This window comes from Penicillium oxalicum, chromosome II (assembly GCF_001723175.1).
Source record: "Penicillium oxalicum strain HP7-1 chromosome II, whole genome shotgun sequence".
In the NCBI taxonomy this organism is placed as follows: Eukaryota; Fungi; Ascomycota; class Eurotiomycetes; order Eurotiales; family Aspergillaceae; genus Penicillium; species Penicillium oxalicum.
Genome location: NC_064651.1, coordinates 929,309 through 945,831, shown reverse-complemented (window position 1 = coordinate 945,831; position 16,523 = coordinate 929,309). Strand labels below are relative to the sequence as shown.

At 48.7% G+C, this 16,523-nt stretch overlaps 6 protein-coding genes across 6 annotated transcripts; 3 read left to right on the top strand and 3 right to left on the bottom strand.

Moving 5' to 3' along the window:
• Positions 1-813: 813 nt before the first annotated feature.
• POX_b02221 (putative 3-hydroxybutyryl-CoA dehydrogenase) lies at positions 814-1,946 on the bottom strand (the record flags this gene model as incomplete). The annotated part of the gene is made up of 3 exons (XM_050111135.1): positions 814-1,544; positions 1,659-1,758; positions 1,821-1,946. 3 exons carry the CDS (start codon positions 1,944-1,946, stop codon positions 814-816), a joined length of 957 nt encoding a protein of 318 aa, XP_049971481.1.
• A 249-nt stretch (positions 1,947-2,195) lies between these two features.
• Positions 2,196-5,930, top strand: POX_b02220 (Topoisomerase 1-associated factor 1; the record flags this gene model as incomplete). The annotated part of the gene is made up of 4 exons (XM_050111134.1): positions 2,196-2,282; positions 2,368-2,605; positions 2,663-4,816; positions 4,891-5,930. The coding sequence occupies 4 exons, from the start codon at positions 2,196-2,198 to the stop codon at positions 5,928-5,930; spliced, it is 3,519 nt and encodes a 1,172-aa protein (XP_049971480.1).
• Positions 5,931-6,788: 858 nt separating this feature from the next.
• POX_b02219 (uncharacterized protein) lies at positions 6,789-7,745 on the top strand (the record flags this gene model as incomplete). Its single annotated transcript, XM_050111133.1, has 1 exon — positions 6,789-7,745. One exon carries the CDS (start codon positions 6,789-6,791, stop codon positions 7,743-7,745), a length of 957 nt encoding a protein of 318 aa, XP_049971479.1.
• A 355-nt stretch (positions 7,746-8,100) lies between these two features.
• POX_b02218 (uncharacterized protein) lies at positions 8,101-8,589 on the bottom strand (the record flags this gene model as incomplete). The annotated part of the gene is made up of 1 exon (XM_050111132.1): positions 8,101-8,589. The coding sequence occupies one exon, from the start codon at positions 8,587-8,589 to the stop codon at positions 8,101-8,103; it is 489 nt and encodes a 162-aa protein (XP_049971478.1).
• A 2,218-nt stretch (positions 8,590-10,807) lies between these two features.
• POX_b02217 (uncharacterized protein) lies at positions 10,808-11,430 on the top strand (the record flags this gene model as incomplete). Its single annotated transcript, XM_050111131.1, has 3 exons — positions 10,808-10,858; positions 11,159-11,282; positions 11,363-11,430. 3 exons carry the CDS (start codon positions 10,808-10,810, stop codon positions 11,428-11,430), a joined length of 243 nt encoding a protein of 80 aa, XP_049971477.1.
• A 1,903-nt stretch (positions 11,431-13,333) lies between these two features.
• POX_b02216 (uncharacterized protein) lies at positions 13,334-13,942 on the bottom strand (the record flags this gene model as incomplete). Its single annotated transcript, XM_050111130.1, has 1 exon — positions 13,334-13,942. One exon carries the CDS (start codon positions 13,940-13,942, stop codon positions 13,334-13,336), a length of 609 nt encoding a protein of 202 aa, XP_049971476.1.
• Between the last annotated feature and the right edge of the window lie 2,581 nt (positions 13,943-16,523).

The following is a 16,523-nucleotide window of genomic DNA, read 5'->3' as shown; positions in this document are numbered from 1 at the left end:
TGGGTCTTAAAACATACTGCCTTGACTATGGGAATTTGAAGAATAGACCAATAAATGAGGTGGTTTCCACCACCCGCATTACTGATATAGACTACTTTCCAGGGCACATGCCCTGGGACTCTTGAGTACTCGTAAACGAGACAGAATCTCTTCGTATGAGATGTGTCGACGGTCAGAGCAGTATCACCAGCTAAAACTGTTGAATGGAGTTGTCCAGCGATAGACTCGTATGATTATCTGGGTTGAGGCCATCTTTCATGCATCCATATACTAGCAGCATTATTACAAACATAAATGGTATCATCTCCAGCTAGGCATGCGAAGTCGTTCTGTCAATAAGATGATTAACTTCTTCTGGTAAGCCAGACATCCATACACATTTCTAGTCGTGAGTGATTCAGCAACAAGGCATCGCGTGGGTTCTACGTACGTATCGGGTCCGGCCGCTGCGTCAAAAGCCAACACGTCTGGAATTTATCTTGGTCTTCGTTTTTGGGCTTCTGGGAGATATTGTTAGGCGATCGATGGGTGATGATAAGTTGATAGCTCGCTGCGTGTATACGCCGAGGGGCGTGAATAGGTTACAGGGTGCCGTGGGTAGCATATTGAACAGGATCTGGGAGATGGGGGGAAGATCTATTATTCGGAAGATAAACAGTCGAAATTTCTATGTTTAGATTATGCGATGAGGTTGACAAGCTACAGGGAAGCTGGAATGAAGTCACATGTGTAAGGTATCTTCTTCAAGGAGGATGAAGAGTGGAAATGAATTTTGCCCATTAAGTGTCTGGAAATACTTGAGAAATCTTATATTTAGTAGGTGTAGAATCCCTTGCCGGTCTTCTTGCCCATCCAACCTGCATCGACCATGCGACGCAGGAGTCCAGCGGGTCTGTACTTGCTGTCACCAGTCTCCTGGTGGAGCACATTCATGATAGCCAGACAAGTGTCCAACCCAATGAAGTCTGCCAGGGTCAAGGGACCCATGGGGACATTGGTACCATTCTTCATGATGTTGTCGATATCCTCACGCCCACCGATGCCGGTCTCAAGACAGATCACAGCCTCGTTGATATATGGCATGAGAATACGGTTGGCCAGGAAGCCCGGGGAATCAGCAGAGACCGAAGCGACCTTGCCCATGCGCTCGACGAAAGCGATGGCAGTGTCGGTGGTTTCTTGCGATGTCTGCAGGCCACGAATGATCTCGACACCCTTCTGAACGGGTACGGGGTTCATAAAGTGGGTGGAGATCACCCGGGACGGGGCCTGCAAGTCTGTCGGGTCTGAAGTGGTAGCGGCGGCGATTTTGGTGATAGGGATAGATGAAGTGTTGGTGGCCAGAATGGCGTGCTTGGGCGCGATTTGCGCAAGGGCTTTGAAGATGGACTGCTTGAGATCGGGAATTTCGGGAACGGCCTCGATAACAAAGTCAACCGAGGAAAGGTCGTCCATCTTCACGGTGGGAGTAAGCAGAGCACGAGCGGCATCAGCGGCCTCACGGGTCAGACGCTGCTTGGCAACATCTTTCTCGAGAAGTTTGTCTGGACAAAGGAAAACAACGGTTTAGTTGAACTGGCTCGAAGAGTAAACCGGCTGCACCACGAAGCAAAAGCTGCGCCGTATGCGCACCGCATCACCCGAGAGGAATGAATTACCGGCAAACTTGAGGCCCTTGTCCAAAGACGCCTGTGAATTATCGACTAGAGTCACGGGGACTCCGGCTTTTTGCGCGGCGACGAGAGCAATTCCCAATCCCTGAGACGTCTTCAGCAAAGAAACAATGAAAATAGGGACGTTTATCCACACAAACAACTAACCATCTGACCAGCACCGATAACGCCGAGCGACTTAACCTCGGCAGCGCTCGTCGCAGCGGTCGAGCTGAAGGTGCGGGCCTTCAAAGGGCCACGACGAGCGACCGAGCGAAGCGAAGATGCGAACATGATTGCAATTGAGGGGTATCACGATTACTTGCAGGTGAGAAAAGAAGAGAAAGTCGACATAGATCTTCACATGTCGGGGCTCGTCCGCCTAATTAGTCCGACGTCATCGGCTATCTTCGGCAGCCGTCGCTGGGGCGGCGGTGTGGGTTTCTCCGATTCACCGAGGCAGACGCGTCCGATACGCGTGATCCCGTTTGAGTTACAGTGCATTTTGGTGAGTTCCATATACAACGAATCGACCACCTCGCCATGGAGCTTGAGGTGAGCTCGGTCGGACAGGATGTCCAGGTGATTGACCCGGACGTGCGAATGCACGTTTACAGCCTGGTCACTGCCGTACGTTAAGCCATTCTTTTTTGTTGCAAGGAACAACGCAGATGAACCGAGACACTGACGCGACCGCGGGGGATCGTTTTTGTAGCTGGGAGGTTTCAATGGCGAAGATGCAGATCGCTATATGCTGGGAGACGACGCGCTTTCGTGTCTTCGTGATATCAGGAGATGGTTAAGGCTCTATGATCAGCGACATAATCGAATGGATGTTGTGCGATGTCTTGGAGAAGCCAACTTGGTCATGGGTGATCTTCTGCCCATTCTGTCGATATGGTGGAACAACGGGCAGAACAGCAAACATTTGACCCGAGTCGCACTGGCTTGCTGTAAGTGATAGCCTTTACCCCTGAAATCTTTCACAATGCCCGTTCTGACCAAAGTAGTGGAGTTGCTCGTGCCATTGACTTGGCCTGCCGAGTACCACAGCCAGATGACTGCGAATCACCACCGACACACCCCGTACATTCAACAGGCCCAAGTCCAGTACAAGCGCGGCATTCTACGATATGGAGGCTCCAACCTTATTCGTGCCGTCATTCGTGTCGCCCTTCCGAGCATGGCCATTCCCCGCTCCGAGCGCGAGTCCCGGGATGAAGGAATTCTGAAATTGATGCTCTATCTCCTACGAAATATTGCCATCATCACTACCAACGAGAGACTAGCCGCGGAAGGTGATGAAGAAGAGACCTCAAGATCGGCGACAATCAATGCCTTTCAGGATCAAGATGCATTTGCGCTGATTTTGACTATGTGTTCGAATGTTGCGGACGACTTTAATCAGCAAGATGTGGTTTTGCTGGAGATTCTTTTCCACATCATCAAAGGTGTCAATGTCGACAAGCTCTTCCTCAACGACGAGGAACGAAAAGCGAAGCGATCGGATGAGCTTAGTCAGTTACTTAAAAAAGAGAACCAAGTCAAGCGAGAATACGCCCGAAACGCACCTACACGGCATGGCAGATTCGGAACCATGATTTGGGTCAAGCGAGACGAGCACAAAGTAAGCACTGTTTCCGGTCAAAATATCCTGCGAAATGATCAGGCCAGTCTTCAGAAGATGGACGAGAGCAAGAAATGGAAACGACCGGCGCGTACGCGCCGCAACAAGGACGATTCCGTGCAATACAATGACTTTAATACTCCTGTTTACCTGTCGTTGCTGGCGACGAAGAATCTGCGGACATTTGTTGAGGAATTCCTTGATTCTGGATTCAATCCTCTTTTTACACACGTTCGCAAAGCCATTGAACGAGAAGCCGAGCGAGTCACTGCAATCAACGCGCGGCAGTTTTTCTATACGGTTGGCTGGTTCCTTGAGGCGGAGCGTGCTCGGCGAGCTCGACAGGTCGTCCAACGCGAGAGAGACGGCAAATCTGCGAAAGACGTGGAGCCAGACAGCTTTGGTTTGGTAGCTGGCGTGCTGAATCAGGAGACTTTTATTTCGTTGAACCGGAGCATGCAAAACAGTCTCGACAATAAAGAATGGGATGACCTCACGGCTCAGATGCGATGCTTCACACAGATCCTCCTGACCGTGCAAGAGATGACCTTCTCGCCCTTGGAAGAGGACCAAGAAATTGCCGACAATATTCAGAATCGCATTTTCTACGAAGAGACGACCCATGACCGGGTACTCTCCATCGTGCGAGGATACAAAGACCAAGGATTCGGCTACTTGGATGCGGCAACAGAGTTGTCACATGTCTTTTTGCGCATGCTGGAGCGATATTCCAAAACCAATGTGGACTTGCAAATCCGATCAAAGAGACGAGCCAAGAAACGCAAGAAGGCGGAAAATGCTGCAACCGAACGGCCCGAGGAAGGAGACGGGGAGGCAGAAAACGACGAAGAAATCAACTCTGAGGACGAGGAAGATCTGATCGATTCGGCGCAGGTGAGCAAGGAGCGCGCTTTTGACTTCAAGCGATTTGCTGCCAAGTTCTGCAATCAAAGTTGCGTGAACACCTTTGTCGAGTTCATCTCCTTTTATCGAGAATTGAATTCGGAACAGCTGAAGCGCGCCCATCGATACTTTTACCGTATCGCATTCAAACAAGAGATGACTACCCTGCTTTTCCGCCTGGATATTATCAGTTTATTTCACCGAATGATCAAGGGCCCCGGAGCGATGGATTCCAGCAAGCAGATCTTCAAAGAATGGGAGGAACTTGTCCGGCAGATCCTGCGTCGATTGACAAAACGAATCGACCAGCGACCGGCTTTGATTACGGAACTGCTTTTCAGCAAGATGAACTCAACCATATACTATCTGGAATTCGGCCATGAGAGACAGAGCATGTCGACTGCGAAGCGACCTCCTGCTGAACTTCATTTCATCTCCAAGGAGACCCTCTCGAAAGAGGCCAAACAGGGTGTTGTCGCCGGTGCACTGGTTCTGGATGGTCAGGCAGATCTGGTTAAGTGGCTTGTCGATGTTTTGAAATCTGCTGCCTCGGAGCGCGAGGACTGGGAAACCAATGAAGAAGTTCGCCGGGAGGAGGATCCCGCGAGTGTCGACACGCCCAATCCCCTGATTCGTACGTTGACATCTAGGCTCGATCACTGATTTTGAGACGAGACGGAAAAGTCAAAGAAGCTAATATAAGTACAGATGTCAAACCCGGTGACGAGTTCATTGAGAATTCCATGTTCTCCAATCCCAAGTTGCGCCTCCTGATGGAGTCTGTTGGCTTTGAACGGCTTGGCCAAGAAGATGTGCGCGGCGCGCAATGGGTCGTTCCAGCAAACATCACCTGCGGCGAATTGCATGAGAGCATCTCTGCCATCAACAAGGCCATCTTGAATCCCATGCTTGAGGGTAGCGATGAGGACCCTCGCCAGCTGCTTCGTCGCAAAGAGACTAGTAGTGCCCGCGCGAGTCTCGCGCCGGGTACTCTGGACGTGAACTTTGGAGACGACTCGGAGGGGGAGGACGTTGTTCCTGACGGGCCACTTTTCCCACCAAACTTGCGAACCAAGTCCAATGCATTGGATGAACTCAAGCAGAAGCGAAAAAAGAAGTCTCGAAAGAATCAGGACGACGAAATGGAGGCCGAGCCCCTGGATGATGCTCTCTTGGAAGAGCGTCGTCAAGCTCGTTTGGCAGCGGCCTTGGCGCGCCAAAACAAGATCAAGAGTGATCTCTTTATTCACGCCAGTGACGATGAGACCGATGAAGAAGCTGATCGAGAGTTCTTCCGTATGGAAGAGAACCGACGCAGAGAGCAAGCAATTAATGTCACGAAGGCCATGATGCTTGGGGATGCTCTGCAAAAAGATGCGGAGAAGAACGGCGCGAGTCATACCAAGAAACCCAGTGCGCGCAAGCGCAAAAATGACAGCACAGCCACGCAACCCAAACGACGTCGCAAATCGCTGTCTGACAGTGACGAGGACGATGATATTCTCATGGCGGATCCAGACGAGATGTCTCCTGATTCTGCGCCTGAAGACTTGCCTGCTCGTGACACATCACTCACGTCGGCCGAAGACGAGATGAACTTTGACGATGATTTGGTGTTCAGTCGAGATCGGGCGGCCAAAGCGGCGGCTTTGGTGATTGATGCAGGCAGTGATGATGAAGACACGCCCGTGGCACCGTCCAACCGTCGCACTCGGGGCGGATTCGTGATTGATTCTGATTCCGACTAGATGGAGTTGATGACGGGGTGCAGGCGCGAGGAGCGCGAGTCATGTATAATGATTTTCTTTTTCTTTTCTTCGGTCACGCGGCGTTCTTTTTCGCATCGCAGGGGCTAGTGTTATTTTTGGACAAGAAGGATACCACAATTGGCATATGAGACAAATCGCACTCTTGATCATACTCATTGGGGGAGAGACGCTAGTTCTCGGTCTCGGTGATTATATAATCGGGCATCGCATATCGCCTCTCATGTATCTGCCGAGAGAGTAGTTCATAGATAACAAAAAGTGACGAGGGGATGAGGTGAACGATGTGGTCGCATTGCAATTGACCCAAGTTACCGTCGAGTGTCACCAGTGAAGATTCAGAGCGCCAAGAATGGCAAGGACCAGAGGCTCAGGGACTCAATCAAAATGGCAGTATGCGTCGAAGGAGTAAATGTGCACCATGCAGTTTCCAATGCAAAATGCGATGAACTGGACTGCTGGTTTCAGAGGTTGTACTGCTGATACTGCGTCTCATGCCGAAGCTGCGCAAGAGTTTACCCCCACTACCGGAGATGGAGTCTCCCGGCCTTTCCAGGACTGAGTCAATCGACATTTCACCCTTCCAGGCGTGGGGGTGGAATGAGTCAATCTATTCAATTAGTCAGTTAAAGTTACTGGAACCGTTGAAAGTGGAGGTGAGGTGTTTTCCCCTCATGACTCTCATCGGAATCCAGAAGAGTATAAATAAGGTTCCTAGTCAACCTGATCATCTGCATCACTTACCGTCCACCTCTAAACTGTTTATCCTCCTTGTTCCCCGTCCACTCTAAGCTCCTTTTGATTTCGTCTGGTGTACCTTTCACCACTCTCTCACCCACCATGGTCCAACTCAAGTTCCTCACTCTCGATGTCTTCACGACAAAACCCTTCCAAGGCAATCCGCTGGCCGTAGTCTTCCTCCCCACCGACCCGCAACACGCCCTCACCCAACGCCAGAAACATCTCCTCACGATCGAGTTCAACCTCTCCGAGACCATCTTCGTCCACCCCGTCACCCAGCCCACTGCCTCCCACCGCACCATCGACATCTTCACAGTCGAATGTGAAATCCCCTTTGCAGGACACCCCACCATCGGCGCTGCCAGTTGGTTCCTGCACCACAGCCCCGACTCCCCCGACCATCCAGTCACAAGCCTGATTACCAAATCGGGCGAAATCCCCATCACTCTCCAAGACCCTCACAGCGGCATCGTCGCGGCCAAAATCGCACATCACACCCGGATCCATTCGCAGCGGTTCCCTCTAGCAGAGTTAGTGGCGCTCCATCCTACCGTGCAGCCGTACATGAGCCAAACCACGGAGGATTTCCCGCTCTTCTCGATCGTCAATGGGATGAGTCAGGTCTTTGTAGAGTTGCCGTCGCTGGAGGCGCTGGCGGCCGTCACCCGTGCGACGAGCGCGGACTTGATCTCCACGGAGCAATATCTAGATGCTGGATGGCACAACGGAATGATCTGTGTGTACTTTTACGTGCGGGGCGTGCAGGATGAGAAGACTGGAGAGACGGTGATTCGGACTCGGATGATGTTGAGTGGGATTGAGGATCCGGCGACGGGGAGTGCGGCGAGTGGATTGGCGGCTTACCTGGCGTTGACGGGAGAATCGTCCTCGGAACAGCGGGAGATTCGGCATCACTTTGTGCAGGGGGTGGAGATGGGGAGACGAAGTGATATTGGGGTGAATGTGAAGATGGAGGGACAGGTGATTCAGCAGGTGGAATTGACGGGGACGGCGGTGCGAGTGTCGGAGGGGATGATTGCTGTTCCTGAGGAATAAAAGGCGACAGTATTTCATCTTGTATCGGTGGCTAGCCGTGGAAGATTGTCTGGAGTAGGTATGGCCATATAGCATTCAAGGATAGTTTTTTTTTCTGATTTCATAACTTTGTCAAAAAATACGTTGCCAAGTAGAAAGAATAGTATAGATGAACCCCATTGCTTCGAATCAACCCTTTTTCAACTGCCGCAAAACAATCCCTTTTTTATAGTTCCCATTCACGTTCAAATCCCCTCAATGAAACTATCACAACGATTGTTAAAACCGAATCCGCCAAACAACCTAGACAGAAAACCGAGAACCAAAAAAAGAAAGGAAAAGAATCAACCCATTTCAATTCCATTCGCAACTCCATTTACAATTTCCCTTCCTCCACCAACTTGCGCACCGCCACCAACGAGCCTTCCACTGCCTCCCTGGCCATCTTCTTCTCCTTCTCCAGCGCCATCTTCACCTCCTCCGGGTCACTCATGTCCAGATGCATCCACTTGAACGCATACGTCAAATAGAGCTCCCCCTCCGCCCCTTCACTGATCACATTGCTGATCAGACTGCCATTCGGCTGTTCAAACTCGACCCGACACGGCTCGTAGGCGGTGACTTTCTCGGCGACGGGCTTCTCGGGCGAGGCACGAAAGACCACCTCGCGATTGATGACCAGGTTTCCCTCTTCGTTGACAGATTCGTCCAGCACGGTTGTGGAGAGAATGGCGCCGCCGACAAAGGTCTGGGCGGAGCGAGATTTCAGTAGGAGACCGTTCCAGAGTTGAGAGGCGGTGATTTGGGGGTCGGTGTGGGAGGGGTTGACGGGGGCCGTGTAGGCGAGGTTGTTGGTGGTAGACATGGATGTTTGAATGTAAGGGAGTTCAAGTCGACGCAAAGAATGCTTCTTGGACAAGATTATCAATAGATTGAGAGTACTTGCTTGAAATGAATCGGGGATCTAGTAGGTTGAAGATGAGATAGACGAGATACGATAAGATGCGGGGGAGAGAACTACTGCTCTGGGAGCGAGCTTTTTTATACAAGTACTGCGGGCGGTCATCTATGCACGAAGATGATGGAATCATCACCCTCTACAGAAGGTCAAGAAAGCAGACCTGCAAACTATCCCCGATGAGGGCAATAGTCAAGCCACTGCCAACATCAGCCGCTGTACATCTCCCTCAGCTGTCCTCACTCGGGCATCTCTCCACTCGTCCACAGCACTTTTCTCATCTCGGAGCGGCGATCGGTGGAGATGATCTACTCAATCGGGCGGTGCAGAATCCAGAAATAGATGAGTCAGCCCAAGGACCGAAGCCCCGCGTTTTGTCATCACATGAACTCGGGGCGCCGATCGGACCGAGACGAGGAGTGCACGTGATTCATGCGCTTTCTTGGATCTAATCAATTCTGGCATCCTGCAGTCAGGATTCTTTTCATATGAACAGTGAGGGACTGATGTTGAACTCTTTCTCTCTGTCATCCACGAGCATTCCACTCATCTACTGTTCCAAGGGGCCAAAATGGCCCTAAGGCCTTCCGGCAGCCACATGGGCATTAGCCCCGCTGACACTAGCCACCCATCCTCGGAAGCGTGGCTGAGGCACTCATGGCAATATCCCCCCTCGCCAGCCCTCCGACCTCTTACCTAGCACTGCACCGCCGGTAGAATTCCGATAGGAATGCGGTGCGACACCGTAAAGCAACTTGCATAATAGTTGAAAACTCTGATTGATATCTCACACCCCGAGCAGGAACGATGGCGACCGCCCCCAGCCCCAAGGACGCCAGGACATATTAAATAGTGACCGGAAATGGGAGGCCAAGAATTAGTCTGTCTGTTGGGGTTACCGCTCGATCTATATGACGCAGAATGTTGGTAGTAATGGCTACACCACGTTCCGGTACTTATTGTAATAGTACTGTAAAGATACAGCGAATCCATTAGAATTGCTTCGTCGATCTCGCGATCTGGCAAGGTCATCTGCGTGGTTTTCCGCCTTCTCACTGAGCCTCAAGCGATGAGATCTCTTCCCATCTTCGGAAACTACTCGGCCAGCCGGGGAGTGTTTTTTGACGGCTAGCCAACGGTGATGACCCGGCAAAGAGGAAGCAATCAACGGTGGCTACCATCGCTGATCAACTGTTACACTGCATGGATAACCCTGCCCTCACGTTGCACAAGCCTGTCCTGTTGAAGACAATCTCCCTTTTTGATTGGGGAGCAACTTTGCATAAAGATCGCGAATGTACGTGTAGATGACTTCTTTTGATGTTCCAAGAATCACACTTGCCACTCATTGAGATGTGGCATTCTACATCTTCTTACAGCACCTGATCGACAAGTCTTCTATCTCTGCAAGATGTTCCACTACAGCACCCATCCAAGTGACTGAGCTGGTCTTGATGGCACTATCTCATTATTTATTGGATTCGAAGACATAAACCACGCAGGTGACAGAATCAAAGACAATTGCGAGTACATAAACTAAGATTCATCTACAGAATTACGGTCTGTGATTCCTATATGCACTTAACTCATCACCCTCGTGCACTGCACTTCGAGAATAGGTCTGACGGGGGCTTTTTAATTATTTGTCTCTCTGTACAGGCTGGAAAAGATATTTTTGCATCTAGTTTAGGGAAAACTTGAGACAAACCCTTAACATCCAAAGTAGATAGGTCAATGCTTGGGTGAAATTCGTCAGTTCTGTGAGTTACCCACTTCTTTTTATGTTGTGAAACCCCAGTATGCTTATTCGGCATATATATACATGATAGATCATATATATTTACGGTCTTGATCCCTACTGGCTATGCTGTTTCATACCTTAGCTTCCCTAGCCGCTGATTCCTGCTTCCCTGACCGCTATTTCTTAAAAGTATACTGATATCTCATATGCATGTTTTATTTTAGACCATAATTGCAAGTAGAAGTAAATTTTGACTGGGATTCTGAGTACAGCGTTAGCAGTCCGGCATAAGTATCTAAGGATGATCCGTCTCTCACAATTCATTCTCTCATCCAAAATACTTCGGTGTCTACAAATTCTCGAACAACACCTCTGAAATACAAAATGCCTGATTCTAAACCAGCTCCCGCAAAGGTCCCCAAGGATATACTTAAGGTGCGTCTGGCCACTACCATCGATTCCTAACTTGTTTAATTGAAGTACTACCAGCAAATTCGGGTCAGGATGTTTACTACTCTCGAAAGTTTATTCAAGAGACCGTTGCAATCTTCGAACAAACAGTAAGCGAAGTCTCCATATATTCTTCTATTATTTCGGTATTCTAACACTTATATAAACAATAGGACAAGGATAAGAATGGTTAGTCAACTGCGAAAAACAAGACAAGGTACTCTGAATGTGTTTAGATCTAACTGAATATTCTTCATGAAAACGAATTTAGGTTTTTTGAATAAGGCTGAAGTAAAAAATGCCTTAAATGAAGAATACAAAGACTCCGGCAAAAAAGTCACGGATTCAGCTATCGATGCGGTTTTTCAATTCTTCGATTACAACAATGACAAGAAGCTCAGTGTTGGTGGTAAGCCAACCCCTCTCCCGCTTCTCTTCCTAGGGGCCTTTCTCCAACATTTACATGGCTTAAGCTAAGCCGACAACCAGAATTTATCGACTTTGATATGGTATTGGATGCGGTGGCTTTTAACTATCAATCAGCTATTGTGATTTAATTACCTGAGTTTAGGAGACAAATCGACTAGGATGAGCATTTAACAGTAGTCATATTCCAATCATGCAAGTTTGTTCCAACAATGCCAACTGCTTTGAGACTGCCTTCAAAGAAATTCATGTAGAATTCGTATAACTAATCCAAAACCGTATCAATTTTAGAGGCTGTAGATATCAGAAAATGGAATGCATCTCCGTAAGATTGTTTATAGATGTCGTCTGGACCGTCTCTCGCAAGGAAGAATCTTTCGGTTGGCTCACGAAGTGGATCAACGACAATCCCAGCATAAGTGTGATGACGGGATAAAGACCGGTAGCACTTCAGGACGCTAGGCTCAGCAAAGCTACTGAGTCTAATGAGACTCATAGGTCCAGCAAGATATAGTGAGACTGTCGGAAGGCCATGAAGTATGGAAATGCTAGATTTAGAGCTGTTTTGGAGCTATTTAACCTTGCTGATTCGGTTGCAAGTATTGGGGATGGCACATGGAAGAGGGTGTTATAAAAAAGAGGGAGAGCGAGCATCGGTCACGCAAGGGTCGCAATTCATGTCTTCTTCGACACCCTTCGTCTTCAGTTAAGAGCAATACCTTTTTCGGTCGTTCAGCTTAGGACCTTCATTTTGGAACAAGCTCGTTCCACCAATTTGACAGCCATTCGCACACTGCCCTTTCGCCTCATCCATCTCCTTTCTCTGTCGTCTGTCTAGTGAGGGAGGTAGCGAATTCCGACCCCACAACCGAGCTGGCTCCTCCTTCCAACGAGGCCCCTTGTAGATTTTTTGTCTGATACTCTCATGACAGCGACCTGCCTCGTGAGTTTAGGTTGCCCTGAGCACTTATCCCTCTTCAATAATGAGAACACTTCTCTACTCTATATTTTGTAGCTATAAACCCTACGACGACGTTATCCTTAGTACCGTGGAATGGAAACGCCGATATTAGGAAATGGAGTTTCCAAAACCTAACTGCAATGAAGTTTTTAATGGTCTTGTTTCTGCTTATTGGCTCAATTTCTATCCTATAATAGCCTTGCTAGCGTACGACTTCAAGCGCAAGAAAAGGGATATCATCTAGATCGCAGAATACATCTTCGTTGATTCTGTAAAGGAGATAAAGACCTATGAAGCGTTAGTTCACAAAGGCTTGCGGGGACCTGATTTGGCTCTTCGCTTTTAGCCTGCCTGGCGAAAATACCTGTATGCTATTGTGCAGAGAGGCATACTTATTCGGCAAGGCATTCTACAGAAAAGATTCCGGATCCGGTCTTAATGATCGGTTGGAGCTTGCACTACCTAGCAACCTAAGGTACGTAGACCTACTGTCTTAACCCGAGAAAAGATATATTATCGTAAGATGACTGTCCCCTTCAACTTCCTGATAATCAAGCCAGAGATGCTCTTTTCTTATTGTCAATCTTCATATTCGATGTTCCTCCTTGTTTAATTGAGAAGCAGTCTTACCAGGACATTAAGACTTATTTACCTTCCGAAATATCTCCAACCTGTTATTCTTTCTTCAATCAATCAACCTTGGCATCCAAGGTTGTCCCCGCTTGCTTTTATCCTTGACCTCATTCGCCTATTAGGATTACTAGCCAATACTATCCCAGCTCGTCTTGCTCGACACCTACTCCCGGACGCTGGGTTCACGCTCTTGCTCAAGACCTAATTAGATCCAGGAACATCTTTATTGCTCCCGAAACCTGACTAGGTACGTATAGAGTGGGGTTTGTCACGAATATACATTTTCAGAAATACAATACCCCCCTTTCGATTCCCCTCATCCTGCATAATTGCCTCTTCCATCCTCATCCAAATCTTCCCTTGACCACAGTCACACAAAAAAACACTTGTAATTCAATCGACATGCATCTCTCTCTCTCTCTCTCTCTCTCTTTTAATAATCATGGCCCTCCACATCCCCCTTTCTTTCCCATCATCACCGGTCCCTGCCCAATATCCCCCGACACCAATACCTGCATCCCCAACCTCTTCTCATAAGCCCGTTGACTCTGTTCCATCGACGTGCGAAGCATCGCCCATCGTAAATAGGGCATCTCCCCCAACATCTCCCCAATACAATCAATCAGCCATCCACCCAGTCCTTGTCCTTGATACTCGGACAGCACGTAGAGATCAGTCACGTAGGCAAAAGTAACCATGTCGCCGACCAGACGGGCAAAGCCAATTTGTTTCAGAGTCTGCCTGGGATTGATCTTGCAGTTGGATACAGTGGTGGATGGGTCTGTTTGTGAGATACCAGTATCAGTACCAGTGCCGGTGCCATTTGTAGTGGTAGCAGTAGTTGTAGCAGGCACAATCTCGTATACACCAAGACAGAAACTATTCTGAATCATCGTCTGAAGCACAGCTTCCGGCACGGGCTTGGCCCAATACACAATCTCAGAATCAAAGGCCTCGTTGATGGCAGATGGTGACAGGAGGAGTTTGTCCGTGGAGATGAGAAAGCCAGGTGATTTGTGCCAGCGGCGGGGACTTGTAGGGAGAGCCATGGCGCGTCTCTGATCTGGTCACTGGTTTGATGCTTGGGTAGTTGCTGTTGTTTCTTGTGATTCTCTCCTGGATGTGAACCTCGGTCGCTATAATTGAACCGAATAGGTATCTCTGTATGGACTGGAAGTCGTGCTCAGGTTGAGATTACTCAGTCGAACCCCGACCTGAACTGAAGTGATCTGACCAAATTGGCGCGTCTTCTTGTCAACAAAGCAAACTTGCCACTTGCGCGAGATGATATGTCGTTCAAGAGGATTCATGCAAAATAGTATATCCTTGAGGATTTATAGATATTTGTACCCAGCCATCAGTTCTATCCATTTGGTCTTCAATACCTACTTCTTAAATTCTTGCAATAGCACTGACCCCACCAATGACTCAATCGCGAGTTAGCCCAAGACTTGCATCCCGTGCTTAATGCTTATGAAATACGAGCCCGCAAATCACCCACATGTCAAACAAAAAACACCAAGCCCTTATTTCTACCGGGCGAGAGAAATAGCCGTGGCGCTTATGATAAGGGAAGACCGCTTAACTTGTTGTGAAGGGGGAGATACGGGTTAATTCACGGCACTAACTTTATGGCTTGCTGATGGGATGACTCACCGAACATGACTTTCATTTTCCACGGACCAAGCCCCCCCCCCTCCCAACCCAAGCGTGAAAATGAAGTTTTGTATAGTTGTGTACTCGACCAAACCAAAAACGTCGCACAGTCAGTCACACAGGCACCTGTGGGCTATGCACTTCTAGTACCGAGGTAAGGATGATTTTGATAATCGTGTAGCGGGATGGGTCTTGATTAAATCAAGTTAGTACGCTGAAGCAGGAGTATAAAATCAAGCAGATCCCTGTCGCGCGACAGATTCATTCACAAATTTAGTATTAAGCTAGCGAGATAACTAGTCGGTGGCGGCCAAATTCCACCCATCTCTGTGGTATCACTTAAGCAGTCACTCATCAGCTCACTACCGTAGTTGTTGGCGGCAGGATCCTCTGGATGAAGATGGTTCTCCAGGAGCAACCTATCTTTTGTTAACCTCGGTGTTCTTTCCAAATACGGCCTGGGATTATGTATGCAAGTATCCATGCTGGGCATGAAATATCCTGACTGACCCGGATTTCTCGGGTCAACTCGAGAAGGAAAGCTTGGTATTCGATTCGCTATCAACCTCTGTTAATACGCACATACTCTATAGAAGCACGTATATGGGAGGCCCCGATTTGATGCAGATCCTGTCTTTTCCATAGATATCATCCATGTAATGAAATGAATAAAAAGACGCTGTGACAATCCATTAAAGTAAACTAGACATCCAACTTGTCTCTTAGGTGAAGGCGTGTCCCGCTTCTCCCCCTCCCCGTCAAATCAAGATTACTTTCGAGTCAAATACCCAGTCCAAGTGAAACCCTACCTGACAGGTCCAGCCCCCCCAAAAGCTGAACTGTTTAAGACTGAGCTGGCCTTGTACATTATAATATGATCACTAGCCCCAGGTTTATTACATACTATGTAGCCTGAATCTTCCAAGCATATGAAAATGCCAAACGATACATGTCCGAAATCGGAAATGTCTCAGGGTTGAAAGTTCGAGTTCAAGCCCAGAATACCGAATTTCTTCGATTTGAGGAATATACCGGGATCTCACACCCAAGGTAGGTAGGTATCTCTTAGCTATGCTACCTTTGGGAATCCTTTATACCCCACATCTCATCAGTATTGGGGCAGAGGTCGGGCAGCCTAGGTATTGAGCAGTGTGACAGGACTCATGTGTTGATCATTTGAACCACTATCCATTCGAAATACACTAGCCAACGACATCTAGTCTCTATTTCTCCGCGGTTGCACACCGTCCGGAGTACATGGATTATATACAAGCTACATACTTAGTACGAGTATGCTCGGTGCCCAATGCCGTGTATAAAGGAAGGAAATAAACGATAGAGAGGTAGAGGATTGCCAGCGTCAATATCGGTACAATTGTTTTAGACGAGGTCCATGTCCAGCACATAGTACTTGGGAATTCATTAGTGCTCTCCCCTACATATACTCTACCCCGCATGAGCGGTATAAACTACAACTGTAATTAGCACATTTAGTAGTATGCCGGTACTCAGTAGTTAGATCCTTGCAGGGTATGAGTCAACTCACGTGAGCACCCATTCCACGCCAACCGGCTTCAGGCAGATCTGCGTTGCCGGCCGGGCACGCGCACTCTGGAGTCTACCCAGTCCATCATACAGATCATCTAGCGCCAAACTACGTATCTACCATGTAATCTACAAGAAGTAATATAGCAGTGACAGCATGCTACTCTCAGCCTTGCATGCACACGCGACGCGTTCCCTCCTTGGTTTGGGAACTGCTGCAAGCCCGCCAAACTGGTCCGGTCCTCTCCCCCGGTTATAAGCGGGCTCCGGGCCGGGCACACGTCGGCAAGTGGATCCGATCCGATCCCCCATGCAGCGAAAAAAAACCCCTACCCTTGATGACTCGTATTACGAGTGTCGTACGGCGGGAGGGGACAGGGCATACGACACGAAATGCTGAGAAAGTAGAAAATCACGAGGATAGAAAGA